Source organism: Hydra vulgaris, chromosome 07, assembly GCF_038396675.1.
Source record: "Hydra vulgaris chromosome 07, alternate assembly HydraT2T_AEP".
In the NCBI taxonomy this organism is placed as follows: Eukaryota; Metazoa; Cnidaria; class Hydrozoa; order Anthoathecata; family Hydridae; genus Hydra; species Hydra vulgaris.
In genome coordinates this window covers 4,467,583-4,484,277 of record NC_088926.1, presented here as the reverse complement: position 1 = coordinate 4,484,277, position 16,695 = coordinate 4,467,583, and the positions used below count along the sequence as shown (strand labels likewise).

Below are 16,695 nucleotides of genomic sequence, written 5' to 3'. Positions count from 1 at the left end.
TTAAAATTAAAAAAACCAATTTTTACCTTTTAGACCCCCTTTCATAACAATTTTAGTACCGTCTTGGGGTAGTCTTATATTGGAAAAATCAAGTACAATTCTTTTTCCTTCTTCAAACTTAAACAGCCATATTGATGTTGCATTAAAATTATTTAAAATTTGATGATTGCCGTTGATTATACCATGAGAAGATGCAATTATACCACCGGATCCTTAAGATTTTAATTTTATAAAATGTTATAAGCATTACATATATAGTAAAATTTAAATATTTCAAAAAGAAAAAGTTGCGCGTTTTCTTTAAATATTAAACTCTCACCTAATTTTTCAATTTGATATGAGAACGATATGGTTTGTAGACTGTCAGGCTTTACTTTAACGTCTAACGTAACCCAAAGTTGTCTTATTCCAGGTAAAAGATATTCAATTCTTTTTTTGTCACAATAAGCCAGGTTAGAGTTTTCGCTTTTTGTAGAAATAAAAAAGTTAGTCGATTTACACTCTGCATTTAATAAAGCTTCAAACAAATAAACTGAATTTAAGCTTTCAACAGGTGGTGCAATGAGCCATGTTGTTCGCTTTAATGCAGACGTATTAAATTTAACATAACCATCGTTTTTCATCAGCACGTCTTCTACAATTAAAAAGTATCTATTTAAATTTACACTTGCTCAATTCACTTGTTTAAAATAGTTTGATTCATTGAGTTTAGATTGTTTAATTAATTTAAAATAGTTTGATTCATCGAGTTTAGAATGTTTACTTAATTTAAAACAAAGTTCAACTAGTTCCTATTATTTTTAACTTTAAAAATAATAATAAGGAAATTATAATTAAAAAAATTACAATAAGTTTTGTGGCTTTTTTTCAATTCAGTTTGTTTTTAATTGCGGTTTCGTTCATTTAGTCGGCAACTTTGACCCTTTTTTACAAGTCAGTCGGCATATGCAGACCCTTTAGACAAGTTAGTCGGTTAGTAGGAGTATTTGACGATTTTAGCTGGCCAAAATTATTTCTCTCTTTTTAACAGCTGAAAACTTTACCATATGACAAGAAATTGTAAATTAAATGTTTTTTGTACAAATCCAAGCCAGTGGCGTTCAATATAGGGGAAAGATGGGTACTTTAGAGCTTACATTTTATTCTATTCAATAGGATTTGAGGAAATAAAAGATATATTATTTTTCAAACTTTATTATGGTAAATAACATACTATATTTTGATATTTAATTAGATTCCACTTCGTCATTGTCAGAATATTCTTCATTTTCGATGTTTTCAGTGTCGGAATCTTGGACTTCTCCAGGAAGAAGCAATTCCACAGCTTCTTTTGAAAAAGGTTTTATAAGTTTGTGTTTCTTTTTCCCAATGCTGGACAACAGAGGGTCGGATGTTAACAATAACCTATTGATGATATCTTGGTTACAATCTTTTCTAGAAAATTTTCTAGCATAGCTAAGTCTGTACTCCCGGAAATGTTTGTTTCTGGCTTCGGCAGCCTCTTCCGACAATTGTCCAATTGGCAAAAGCGCATATCAGGACCATATACTAAAACTTTATGCAGAGTTGGAGTCATTTGACACCAGGGGTATAGTTCAACATAAAGCTTTGCAGTATCCAAAGTATACTGTCTGAACTTTTCTACATCAATATTGTGGCCACTGGAAATTACTTTTAGGATAATTTTTATTCTGGAAATTAAACGGAAGTCTACTCCAATAATATCTGCAGATGTTTCCGGGTCGTTGAAGAATCTCCTGCTTGTGTTGCCGTTATTGGTATTCCCAAATCCAACCTTAGGTATGTCGACAAGAATGCCCATTTTGCTCTTGAATTCATCTTGGATTTTTTTTTTCCTATCTGAGATGAGTCTCTTCTCATCTTCATTCAGCCTTTTCTGCCATTTTTTTACAGGCAATTTATATGATAGGTGAAGGAGACTTTCAAAACACCGTATTCTAGCATGCAGAATGGATAGTCCAAATTTGTAGCTGCTTTGATTGTCAACACATGTTCTGTCCAAATCATTAAATTGTCTTGATGTTGCTCCACAAATATTACATCGCATGGTCGATTTAGTGGTGGTTGCTGCGTTACAGACTTTTCCGTCAATCATAGTTAACATCATCACATGTTCTACTGCTATGTCTTGAAGTTGAGTTGGTTTCAAGCCTGCAATTTTGTTTTCCATGTAAGCAATTTCTTCAGCTATTACATCAGCAGTTTCTTTTATGAACCTAATTCGAATTGGCCTGCAAAACCTTGGAGACGATGGTGTAGGGTTTTTCCAGATAACCTTTTTATTTACTCCACAAGTTAGCTGTAATGGAACCATTGAGCATTGAGATATACTGGCATCAGAATTAGAGTCATCCTCAAACTTTTGATTAAACTGTGTCTGCTGGGAGCCATCACAACCCCATTTCGTAGATAATTTCATATGTTTACGCCCACTTTCCGTTAAAGTCTTGATAAATTCTTCTAAATACAACACCAATCTTTCGGCAGTATGGTTTAACAGACTTTGTAAGTCTACTTCAGCTAAACTTTCTGTGACTGTGAACAAATCAGGATCAGGATAGCATTTTTTTTTCTTCGACCAAAATACTGTAGCAGCGCCATTGCTTCTTGTCACTTGTACGTACGATTTCATATTGAGATTTTGTTAGGCCTGCGTCAGTAAATATTAAAAGAGCCTCTAACGGTGTCAATGATTTTTTTGTAGGTTCAAGACTGCTGTGATAGGCTTTTTTATACTTTCCCGCTCGTTTGGGAGATGTTTTAAGATCTTTGAGGACGGTTGCAGCACTTCTTTTGCCACTTGTTGTCAAACAAGTTTCAGCTGCAAAAACAATAGCTTCTGGTTCCACATCTTTCCTGAGCTGTTCTGTTTTTCTCCTCTTTGAACGTTCACTAGAATCGACAAAAATTTTTCTTGGTCGTCCTGCTGATGATGGAGTGGATGGGGTACCCGGTATTTGAAAACTCCCTTGCAGCCAAGGGCCATGCTTCTTAATAAATATTTCATGAGTTCTGGATGAAAACGACCCCATTTTTCTAAAAATAGCTTTCAACCTCGACATTTGACGCTTGTATACTGTTTTTAGTTCTTCGGTATATTGATTTCTTGATAACAAATTTTGATCAGCTAAGTCCATTTTTTCATTGAAATTTGGAGCCTCCTGCTGCTGAATACTGTTGTAGAAATCCAAACAAGAGATTGTTTGCATTCCTGATGACCCATCTAGAAAAAAAAATAAGTTGAAAAATTCATCTTGGACCTTGATGTGCTTAGAACATGATTAAAATTTAGATGGCATCAACAGGCAGTTGAAATTAAGATTTTTAAATAGCTAGTGGTATAAACTCAGAAAAACGAAAAAAACTAAGAGGGTTTCAATGCGCACTACAACTTTTTCACTTTTAAAGTCAAAATTTACTTTAAAATTCGTTAAAAAAATGCTAAGTTTCATGGTACATAACTTTTGTATTAATTAATATTTCAAAACGGTAGAAGGAGTAAATAATGTACATACCTGTCACAGATTCATCCATGATATAACACTGTAAAACTTCTGTTGTAAACACTTGTATACAGCTTCAATAAACACCACTAAAATCGCTCGTAAATAAAATGAACCACGCAGATATAGATCGGATATTTAACTAGACTGTGTAGTTCCAATTACTACTTTTATAACCAAACCATTAACTGCTCATTAAGCGACCATTATCGAGAGATAATAAGGGTAGGTAATTAAGTGGGTACGGCCACTTTTAATAATTCCAATTTTGGCCGGCTAAAATCGTTAAATACTCCGACGTGAGTCGGCAAATGTTGATAAGACTGCCAACAAATTTTAAAAAAACGAGGAGTCAAAAGATCTAATGGCACCACCCCACCCTTCCCACGTGACATCTACCCCCATCCTACTTCCCACGTGACAACTACGGCCCTATATATATATATATATATATATATATATATATATATATATATATATATATATATATATATATATATATATATATATATATATATATATATATATATATATATATATATATATATATATATATATGTATATATATTTATCTACCGTAAAATCGCCTAAGTTCGGTCACCATGTAACTTCGGTCATTTAAGAAAAAATATAAAAAAAGCATGCAAAACTCAAATTTTACAAACTTTTTTTTCTCAAATAATATTTGTAATTAGTTCGTGAATATGAATCTTTAAAAAAAAAATGTTTATATGCAACCTGCTGAAATAATTCTTTAGCAAAACAACAGTTTGAAAAAATGCATACTATTAAAATAAGCAAAATATTAAAATAAAAGATCAAATTTAATCTTAGCATTATTAAAAATCACCAAATTAATTATATTTACAAAAAAAAATTAATAATTTTTGAAAATTAACTGCTTTTTTTATAAAAACTAGTAAAATTTTGAAATACTCTAACTTCGGTCATTCACGGATAAACAACGAAGGACACAATTAGTAACATTGTGAAATGTTGATAAGTGTTGCGAATGTAAAATTTATCGTACCTTTATCTGCATATTTTGACAATTTTAAAATTGATATACACCATGGTATTCTAATTGAATAAAAAATTTGATTATAATTTCAAAATTAACTGACGGTTCTTTGAGTTCCAAAAAATATCAAGCTTGTAACATTTTTTTTGAAGATAAAATTACAGCTCAACGACAGTATGGATGCGTTGCGAATCCTGTGACGATTGGTTGTGTGGATTTTACTGTTCTACTATGGTCAACGATACGTGCAAGAATTTCCAATAAACATACAAAGCTTATTTAAAGCAAAGTAGTGTTTTTTTGTTAATTGAAAAAATCTTTTTTTAAATTAATTGAAAAATAAATTTTTAATTTTATTAACCAGTGGCGGTCAAACTTATGAGATGGTATTGAAAGTTCGGTCAAAGTAGATGTTTTCATTTTAAATTAAATATTGAATACTAGTTTTTATTTTTCATATTTTTATTTTTACAATATCAGTTACCAATATAATTTTCTGTATCTTTCAGGAAAAAAAATTGAAATTTTTTTATTTATGCGTGATAAGTAAATGTTCAAAGCTTAAGTGACCGAACTTAGGCGATTTTACGGTATATATAAAATAAAAAGTTATCAAACAACTTCAAAGCAACACACAGAGATTGATCTTGTGATCAAATTCAATTTACATGTTACAATTAACAGTGTTCAGATAGAAGTCAAAATCTAACCTAGATGAATTGCATCGCAACCATAAACTTGTACTTTCATGCAAATATGCAAACGCCGGCCAGATACGTACTCTATAGGAATAATTCTGAGGCTCTTTAAAACAATAGATGGTGACAACGTATTTTCCTTTGAGACATTAAAATACTTGTTGCCTTCAAAAACCTATTGAAAAAAATTATAAAAGTGTATATTTAAATATAATTTAAAGTATATTTAAATATAATTAAAAATAATTAAATGTTCGTGGTAAAAAGTTAGTTCAAATCCATACTTTTTATAATTAAGATAATTTCACTAATGGCGGCGAAGTTTTTTAAAGTCAAACGATTTTAAATATTTTGACAGTAAAATCATTTTTATGTCATTTTGTTTTTCAACTTTGGTTAAACTTTTTGCTAAAAAGCTATATATTAGATTTGTTTGCAAACTGAATAAAGCAAAAAACTTTTGCTTTGTCACTGCTTTAATAATTTGATTTTGAGTTTACATAGCATTTAATTTAAACACGGCGGTTTGTAAACGTTTTTTTAACCTAAAATAAAATTTTTAACCGTGTTATTAGGTTAAACACGGCCGTTCGTCCTTTTGCTTTTGAAGTAGGCTTGTAATTTTTTGTAAAACAAAAAAAAAAAAATAATTTAAGTTTACTAGATAAATATAAATTAAAAAATCACCCTTTGCCAAACATGGTTAAACATGATAATGAATTTTTATATGATAAAGACAAATTACGGAAGAGTTTAATAAACATTTTGTGTCTGTAGGACCAAAACTTGCAAAAAACATTCTTATAGCAAACAGTTTAATGATTGATCTATGTTCCCTCTAAACTCTTACTTGAACTCTTTCGAATTATCTTTTGTAGAGTTTGAAATTGCATTTAAAATGTTGAAATCTAACAAAGCAATAGGCCCTGATGGTTTTAACGGCAACATTATTATAAGTTCATTTGATGTTTTAAAAGATATACTCTTTAAGATTTTTTCAATATCAATTAAACAGGAAATTTTTCCACAAGCTCTAAAATTAGCAAAAGTCATACCAATATTAAAAGGTGGTGACATAGAGAATATAAGTAACTATCGTCCAATTTCACTACTTTCTGTATTCTCTAAAGTTTTAGAAAGAATTTTGTACAATAAAATTTGTAATCATCTTACTATAAACAATTTATTATACAGCAATCAATATGGATTCCAAAAAAACAGTTCCACTGAACATGCCATTTTACAATTTACAAGAAATATATCTGACCCATTTGAAAATTCTCAATTTACTTTAGGTGTTTTCATTGACTTGCCAAAAGCTTTTGATACTATTGATCACAAAATTCTTTTTAAAAAGTTGTAAGGAATTACTGGAAATATATTAATTTTACTTAAAAGTTACCTAAATAATCGGAAACAATTTGATTATGCGGATGATAACGTATCATCTAATTTGTTAAATATTTCATGTGAAGTTCCTCAAGGATCAATATTGGGACCCCTCCTATTTCTAATATATATTAATGATCTACCAAAAGCTTCTAACCTAATGACAATTATGTTTCCTGATGATTTTAACTTATTTCTTTCGTATAAAAACATTTTCACACTTTTTAGCAACATGAACATTGAAAAAGCACCAGCTTACCCTTTCTTTTTATCGATGACATAATTATTAAAAGAGTTCTAGTGATTTAAGATTTTTAGGTGTATATATCGATGAAAATCTTAATTAGAAAAGCCACATTGCTAACTCTTGCAATAAAATTTCAAAGAGTATAGGCATTTTATACACAATAAGAAACGTTCTAGATAAACATACCTTAATTCAGTTATATTATTCGCTAATTTATTGCCATATTAATTATGCAAGCATTGCTTGGGGTAGCACTTATAAAATTGAACTTAAACCTCTCTATCGGTAACAGAAAGATGTAGCACGCCTTATAAATTTCAAGGACCGTTTTGCTCACGCCAAGCCTCTTTTATATAATATGAAAGCACTCATTATATATGAGTTAAATGTTTTTAATATTCTTTGTTTTATGTATAAATGCAAGACCCACCTATCACCCGTTTCTTTTCGTAACTTGTATTTACAAAGAGATAAAAATAAATATATTTTAAGGAACGATAGTTTAATTCGACAACCATTTTCTCAACTAATTTTGGAAAACTTTTTATTTCATTTCGCGGACCATTTTTATGGAATAGTATAGTTCTAAATACTTCTAAAGATTTTTCTCAAGAGTGTAACTTTGATTCTTTTAAATAAAATCTTAAAAAACTCATTTATTCAACTGAAAATATACTAATCTACTTTTAGATTTTAAATTTTTTTGAAAATCCCTTATCTATATTAGTATATGTATATATTTAATGTATATTCTTTTTTATTAATTTTTTTGTTTGTTTTTTTATCCACAAGCAGTTAGCGGTTTCTCTGTGACAAGACCTGATGGTCTTCTTTGAGTATCCGCGTTCTTTATATTTATTTTTATTATTTATTTCTTAACGATATCTTGACTTGTTAACTTTTATTATTGTAATAAAGTTTTGTTTATTTAAATTGTAATAAATATTGTAATAAAGAACAAAAAAAAAAATTTTGCTGTTGTAAACTTGCTTAGATTTATAACTTTCTACCAAAACAATCTAACCAGAGTTTAACAGCTAAGTAAACAGGGTGTACGCGTTTAAAGAGTATTGGGTGTGGTATTTATAGAAAGGTTCAAAAATACTTGTAGGTAGTTTTAACTTTTATCTTTCATACTGGAATATATCTTAAAAATAAAGATACTTTAATACTGGAATATATCTCTAAAATAAAGATACTTCAATACTGGAATAGTCAACTTTTAATAGCTACTAAGTTTTACTTCCTAAAATAAGTTTTTCTAACAAATATGTTTTCTGTCTGACAAAAATTATTAATATATTTTAGAAAAATCTTAAAACAGCAGCAACAAGATAAACAAATATTTTAATTATTTTTACACTCAAAATTTATAAATAACTTATACTTTTAATTTCTAAAGTTTAATTTAAAAAACTATTATTTACCGTGAATGAACTACCCGGATTTTCGTCTTCATTAATAACATAGCGCACAAAATTATTTCTCTCCATAGAATATGCCATTTTAAATTTCGTTACAAAATAATAATTACCGACCATAGTGTAACCCTATGAAAACGTTTAAAAACAAATAACAAAGTAGAATTAATTTAATTTTTTCAACTAAATTACAACGCCGCAATTTGCAATAAAAATCATATTCAATTTAAAAAAATGAAAAATCTGGATAAGTGACTCCATAATTTAAGTCCTAAAACGTGGACGAGCATTTGTTTGCGACGTATTTGGTTTTGTTTTTAAGAATGTTTATATTATTTCCCATAATTCAATTTGGGAAATAAATGCTACGCGTGAGAGGCTTATTGTTGCCACACAGCAGTGCTTCATAATTGAGCAGGATTTATAATAAAAATTATTTTACCTCGGTTACAATTTTGTTAATTTCAGTGAGTTCTTTAAAATCTATCTGAATGTATTCTTCATTATCTTTGCTAAAGATTTCCTACAAGGAAAAGAAAAAAAAACTCATGGAAAAAAAATGATCGATTTTTCAAAAAGTATGCAGAAGAAAAAAATACGCATGCGCACACTTGATTTTTACAAATTATGTTGCTAAACAAGTTCTATGCTTTTATAAAATCTTACTTTAGTGCACCAAGCATATGGTTTTCCAACTATAGCGTATTTTGCTTCCAAAAAATGTGGTTCGTGTGCTATTTTAAATAAGGAGGAAGCAGTAACTGTGTTTGATGTCTTCTCGTCTTTAAGTAACGGATTGCCGCAACCTGTTCATTAAAGATCGTTTTAATCTCATCTTTAATAAGTTAAAATAAAAAAGTTGAAAACAAAAAATTTTATTTTAAACAATAATAACAAAAATTCTTTTCAAACCTTTTTAAATTAATAATGATGTTTAATTTATGATAATATGATAATATATGCTAAATATATGGTAATATATGTTACAGTTATTTGTTGAGTAGGTGTTGTTTATATATATATAAATATATATATATATATATATATATATATATTATCAGTGACGGATTCAGGGGTATGGGGTATGTATACCCCACCACCACCACCACCAGAATCTGAAAATCCTAAAATAACTTAGAAATTGAGAACATTTTTTTTTTCTTTCTTGAAGACGTAAATGTGGTACAAAATCCAAAACTATTTCAACATCCCCCGCCCCCATTTCTGATGAGTCTTTATTGATGAAACACAGTGTAAAATGAAAAAAAATTTTGTTAAGTGATTGTCTACTAATATATAAATTGTTTATATATATTTATATAAACTTACCTTGTTTAACAACTTGGTAATGGATTTGAAAGCCTTTGAAAAGAATATTCTCGTTTTCACCACTTTTAAAACGTATAAAGATTGATCCATTGTTTGATGAAATCACTTTATTTGGTTTATTTGAGTTGCAATAATAACCTATTAGTTGCAATCTTTATAAATAACTAGATCACGTGCTAGGTAACTAGCTAGCGTGCTAGGTAGCAAACTAGGTAACATGCAGTTTTAATAAAACAGTTAAATACTTTAAATAAATAAAGATAAAAACATATAATAAAATAAAAATAATAAAAGCCTAGCAACTAGTAAACGACCGGTCGCTACTAGCAACTACTTAATAAACTTCATAAATGCACATCTACTACTTAAGAAAAACATAAATTGTTAGTTGAAATAAAATTACTAAATATAAGAAGCATACCTACTAATGGTGCTTTTTCATTTTCACCCTCCCTGATTTCTACATTATCTTTTAAACACCAAAATGATTCGTCCACATCAAAATACAAAAAATGCAGTACAACGTATTCTTGTGCTGAAGCTTTTATTGTCCATATGCAACCAAGTTTTGAAGGATACGTCGTTTGAGCTTCGGGATCATATAATGGAGATTCAATTGTTCCGTTGTTAGTAAATAAGTCTCCGCCACACCCTACAAGTTTAAATGAAACATGTTTAAATTGAAAAGCAGTTGAAAGAAAATTCAACGATAATTTTAAAATTAAGTGAAATTGAAAGAATGTTTTCAACAAACTTTAAAAACTTAATAATAATGAGGTATATTTTTAAAATTAATTAAAATTACATTAATTAACATTAATTACATTAATTAACATTAATTACATTAATTAACATTAATTACATTAATTAACATTAATTACATTAATTAACATTAATTACATTAATTAACATTAAGTACATTAATTAACATTAATTACATTAATTAAAATAGTTTTACTTACTCGGAGTCGATGATTGTGTAAAAATAGCTTTAAAACCTTGAAGACGGCCATACAAATCAGAATTAAAACCAATAGATATTTCGTTACTGGAGGCAACTAAAGGCATCGGATGATTGAAACAGTATCTGGTTATGAATTGAAAAAAATAGTTGTTATAACTTCAGTAAAAATTAATTAATAGTGTAATAGTAAATAAATAATTAATAACAAATTATGCACATATATTTTCACACTTCTGAACAATTTATGTTATTTCTTAATTCGTGTACACAAAAAAATACAAGTTATAAATATCGCACTTACACTTCCGTATTTTTGTTTTTTTCATCTTTTATGTAAACTGAATCCAAACATTTACATGGTAAACCAATTGGACATGTTGTTTCAATTTCAAAACTGATAAATTTCAAGTATAAATATTTTCCTTCGGGAACACGTATTTTCCATTCACATGACTTTTTATTCGGATAGTGTAACGGAAACCGAGGACTTGTAATTTCTCCATGCGTAGATTCAATTACACCCCCGCAGTCTGTAAAAAAAGTTTGATTATTAAATTTTTTTTTTGGTAGTTATTCAGGTGCTATATTAAAATGAAAATTTTTTATTGTCTGGTTTAAACTCAATTACTACAAACAGCAAAAGTTCTGGTCTCTATCTACTTATTTCGCTTAACTCCTCTAATAACCTTTCATTAACTTTTCAAATTTGCATTCCGTGTTTGAAATGTTTGTTTCCATTATTTATTTTTTAATCTTTATTTAAAAATAAATTAATTAAATATCTCATAAATGAAAAAATTAAAAAAAAAGTTTATTTGCGTCCCAGCTAGCACTGATACGTTGGGCCAACGTATGCAAAACCATTGCAAACGTTGGCTGTTTTTTCTGACGCAAGTCCAACGTTGATCCAATGTTATCTGTTTAACAATAAAATCAATAAAAAATAATTATACCAACATTAATAAAACAGCTTGCACAATTACATTGGTTCAATGTATGTAAAATCATTGCGAAAGTTGATTATTTTTACGGTCCAACCCAACCTTTATCCAATGTATATAATCCAACATTAGTTCAATGTGTATATATTAACGTTGAGTTTATGTATACAACCTAACATTTTAAGTGCAAAATTATGTAACTTGAATAGAATCTTCCGTAAAGATTAAAATATCAAAACACAAGGAAAACAAGATTTGTATCGATGGATAGGTGGTATAAGCTATCTGTTGCTGATTTCCTATAATTATGTATGTATATAATACGTAAAACAATATAGGTTATAATATAGTATTAACAATCGTCAACTGCAATGATGATTACATTTATAAAAATAGGTAATCTAATTAGTTGTATAAATTGCACATTTTAACATCCAGTACAATATCTGTTCGCTTTCTATATGCTCTCTCTAACTTGACTTCTTCTGACTTTCACTCTAACTTGTTTCGTTCATCTTAAACTCACTTACTCTTGGTCAGCGAAGCGGATGATGCTCTTTAGTGAGCTGAGCTTGTCTTTGCGGGCCCAGGTTTGTGGCCTCTATATGGCAATTAGCCAGAGGAGGATATACCTCAATACCCTATGTGTATATATGTATATAATCCTAAAATGCCATATTAAAAAAATACTCATCAACATCAAATGCAAGTAATCTTATATATTTAAGCAAACATTAGGATACTTTTGAGTGATTAAAAATAAGTAAGTACTTTTGGGTGATATCAAAATGATAAAAAGATACATTTGAGTGATATTAAATTGATAATAGGATACATTTGAGTGATATTAAATTGACAAAAACTTTTAAAAAACAAGTTTTAAGTGTGGTTAGTTTAAGATAAAAACTTTAAGTATATAAAAAAATTTTAATTTTTTTGATATTTATTAAAATATAATTTTTTAAAACATCAATATCTCTTTCAAAATAAATAAAGTTTCATTCATCACCTCTTCTGTTCAGATTACATATAACTATTAAAAGTATACATATTTAATTGATCAATTAGTAATTGTTACAGAGGGTTGATAATATTTATTGCATTTTAAACTTTATTGCTCAAATTTATTATATTAATGCTTTCAAAAAAATAACTGAGTGGTTTTGCTTTATTAAACAGTGTGTTATGGCCAAAAATAAAAAAAATTAATGCGTATTTTAAGCAACTAAAAATATATGAAACTGATAAACTACTTTCATATTACTAACAGTAATATTTTATTGAAAAAATTTAACCAAAGGCTGTTTTAAAAACAAATTTATGAATATTGACTGCGGTAATAGTGTTGTTTCATTTAGAGTTAATTGTAATGTAATGAACCTGCTGATCAGCAACCAACAAATTTTATAGAAAATAGCTAAAAATAGTTTCAATCACAATATTTATGCAAACTTTAGTCTGATGTTGAAATTGTCGAAATATTATTATACAGCGTATACAAGTTGTACAATTACAAACAGCAAAAGTGGATAAATAACTTTCTTTTAAAAAAAAAGAAGCCTTTTCTGTGCACCTTTATAAAGGATTCAATGATTGAAAGAATGGATTTAAACAAAAGAAATAACACAAAAACAACAGCCGGGATTTAGTCTAATCTAAAAAGACGTCTTACGAACGTTCGAAAGATTTTTTTTGGACCAAATGTCGGCTGGGACTCTTCTGAGCATAAAAAAAATGTTTGGGCTTTTGAAATTTTCAAAAAGGTCCAGTTGAATTTTAATCCCAATTACTTTCACTTTATTTTCACAAGTGATCGTATTTTTGCAATGCAGTTTTTCAAATTTGATTGAAAATTTTTGTGTAAAAAGAGATTAGTTTCTAAATACCATTGTTCCCAGCGGACGCAGACTTAAGTGAGACATCTATACAACGTTTTAAAGACGTTTCAACGTTTTTAAAAGTCCCATAGACGTCCTTGATTCGTCCATCAAACGTTTTGTTCCAGCTGGATTTATTCATTATTTTGATCGGCTTAGTCAACCGTAGCATATATAAAAATATATATAGGAAAGATAAAAGTGATTTAAGAAATTTCTGAAAATTGTATTTAATGTGAACTTAAGTATAACTATAATTATTTTGTATGAAGTAAAAAGTTTTAATTTCCAGCTGTTAAATATCTACGCCTATTCAAGTTGAATAGGCGTGGATAGTTGTAATTTTTAAAAAAGATAAATATCTAGTTGGATTTTTATATAGACTTAGTGATAACTTATATATTGATGCTTATAAAAATTTTCAACATATCAAAATCTTTTATTTATGAGTTTCAAAGATATTCTTGTGGTTGGTAGCTTTAATTTTCCAAGTACAACTTGTAACTAAATTAACCAATGAAATAACTTGGTCAAATAGTCATGTACAATTAATATATGGAAATAAAAACTCGATCAAAAAATAGTGAATCGATACGTAAGTATATTCCCGTGTCTTTGCAAATCAAAGGATTATGACCATCAACTCTAAGATCTAAAAATGTAATAGCTGAATTTATTTTTACTAAAAACAAGTCTACGTCAATTTTGTAAGAGGTCCAACGGATAAAAAGTTACTTCAAAGTCCGCAAATGTTTGTAAAGGATAAATTGAAACAATTTAGTAGTGATAATGTTTTTTTGTTTCATATTTTACGCACTTATTTCATGTTTTAAGTTATTAAAGAACTTTGCTCAATCATAGAAAGTGAAACCCTGCATTAAACTATGTAATTGCCTCATTACTCCTAAACATATAAAAGTTTTAGCAATGAGCTCTTTATGTAGCCAATGACAATTATATATGCAACACCACACTATTAATACTCTGATGTTTTACAGCTGTCGATGAATCAGCCATTCTAAAGCAAAGGAAACAAATATTTTTTCAGAAAAGCTAACTATAAATTTTTTGCTCTTGCACGCATAAGAAACTTTTTATCTCTGGTAACGACTTGGTAACGACTGTTTTGTAACGACTGTATCTAGTTTTTCTTATTACTCTCTAACTTATACGTTTTATTCAAATTTATGATAACTTAAACTAATGTATAATAATATAAATAAGTTGAAAAAAAGCTCTTTGTATAGTCAACCAAAGGATCGGCATGCTGATGAGTTTGTATTGATAATAGTCTGAGTATCTATTTATAAAGTTTGCAATTTTTGTAATGGAAGTTTTGAAATCAATTTATTTATAAAAAATCTATTCACTATAGAATGCTTCCCGGTAAATTCTTCGGGAAGAATTTTAAGGATATATGATGCGCTTTATAACCATATAAACCACCTCGTATTGAAACATTGTAAATAACAAGACCATACCTGCAAAATGTCGTACAGTGCTAAAAAAAAATTTTAATATTTGAATTTCATTGATTTCATAAAATGTTGCATTTGAGCTGATTAATTTCAGGCTGGTTTTTGTTCCAGACTCTAATCTAAACTTTTTTTAAATCAATTTAAGTGTTAAGACTTATACGTTATATTGATTTATTTAGTTATCTTTTTATTTGTTATTATTTACATAGTATTTGTTTATTTTTAATTAAAAAAATTTATATATATATAAAAATTTTAATATAACCTTGTTCTGGTAGAAATATGTATTTAAGCGTAAATCCACGATGATGAATCGTACTATCGGTTGAAAGCCAGAGTCTCAGCTGATTGCTTGTTGACGTCACTACACGAGGTGGTTTGAAAGTATTGCAATATTGACCACCTACAATTCATATTTAATAATCTTAATTAATACTTTATTAATTAAACATTTATATAAAAATAATAAGCGTAGTAACTAATTAAAGATAATTATTTAAATTTAATTAAAGATAACTAATTAAAGAACATTTTTAAGACAATTCGCTAAGTATTTTTTTTTTAATGGAAAAGTGAATAACTTTATACAATACCTTTGTGTTTTTTTAGCAACTCGCACCATAAACTAGAACGAGACTACTGAATTTAATGAGTGTTATTGCATAAGTCAAAAAATAATTAAACTAAAAAATATGCATTGCTTAGATATTTTTTTTTTCCACACAAAAAGCGTTTGTAAGCAACCGTGGTCCGTAAAACCGCATTCTTATTTTAAGAGAGAGAAAGAAGAGAAGTCCTTTAGTGAAAGCTCAGAGAATTTTTTTATCTAGATTACACTTAAGTTCAAAAAATACACGCTTTAAAAAAAATTTTTTTGTTGTTGGACCACCCTTATTTTATCAGGTGTTTAATAAACAAAATAATCAGATGCAAGAAGATATCGTATTTTTTAATATAGTGCAGCAGCAAATCACGTAAAAACTTGTAAGTAACTATAAATTCTCGGCACGCATTTTTTAATTCATTAGCTAATGAATTAAAAAACACATAATTCATATATGTATATATATATATATATATATATATATATATATATATATATATATATATATATATATATATATATATATATATACATGTTTTTTCGATGTAATGATTGTAATGATTAGTTTTTTTGATACAATGATGTAGTGATTTCGATTGTAATTGGTTGTTCCTAATAATCTATTCATACGCATTATTTTACTTTAACAATTATTAATAACATAGCTATTTACTTCCTTCTTATTGTCTCTTACATTCTCTCTAATATTGCGGTTCCACTATGGCTTTAAACTGTCATTTGTGTAAAAAATTAATTAGCCAAAGTTGCCGCTTATCTCAATGCAATATTTGTTTATTTTGGACTCATACAAAATGTAACAGGTTTAATGATACTAAGTACAGTTTACTACAATTAAGTCACTCGTTGGGGAATTGTGTAAACTGTATTAAAAGTGTCTTTCCATTCACAGATGTACAAGATAATGAATTTAAATTGCTATTTTCTTCTGATAAAGTTTTTAAAACTGATGATTTACCTCTGTCAACAAACCTTTTCCTGTCTTTTCATTTAAATAAAGTCTCTTATCAAATTAATAATTATGCTTCATCTCGTGTTTTAGATTCTGAGGAAGAAATTTCTAATTAGACATAGTTTGTAAATATTATGACATAAGCGAATTATAAACACTTAATTTTAATGAAATAAGCGCTCTCTCCTTTTTTCATCTAAACATATCATCGTTACAAAAACACTTTGAAGAT

The 16,695-nt window shown here is 28.1% G+C and overlaps 1 protein-coding gene across 2 annotated transcripts in view; it reads right to left on the bottom strand.

Annotated features, from left to right (window-relative positions):
- Window positions 1-16,695, bottom strand: part of LOC101240556 (cubilin) — a 31,625-nt gene that overhangs the window by 533 nt on the left and 14,397 nt on the right. For both annotated transcript variants that reach the window (XM_065800848.1, XM_065800849.1), the window contains 11 exons: window positions 15,155-15,292; window positions 10,895-11,123; window positions 10,592-10,716; window positions 10,051-10,281; window positions 9,630-9,767; window positions 8,967-9,106; window positions 8,743-8,823; window positions 8,307-8,429; window positions 5,256-5,418; window positions 320-634; window positions 27-212 (listed from right to left, as the gene is read on the bottom strand). In XM_065800848.1, coding sequence (XP_065656920.1) covers window positions 27-212; window positions 320-634; window positions 5,256-5,418; window positions 8,307-8,429; window positions 8,743-8,823; window positions 8,967-9,106; window positions 9,630-9,767; window positions 10,051-10,281; window positions 10,592-10,716; window positions 10,895-11,123; window positions 15,155-15,292 — 1,869 coding nt within the window. The remainder of the gene's footprint in view (window positions 1-26; window positions 213-319; window positions 635-5,255; window positions 5,419-8,306; window positions 8,430-8,742; window positions 8,824-8,966; window positions 9,107-9,629; window positions 9,768-10,050; window positions 10,282-10,591; window positions 10,717-10,894; window positions 11,124-15,154; window positions 15,293-16,695) is intronic.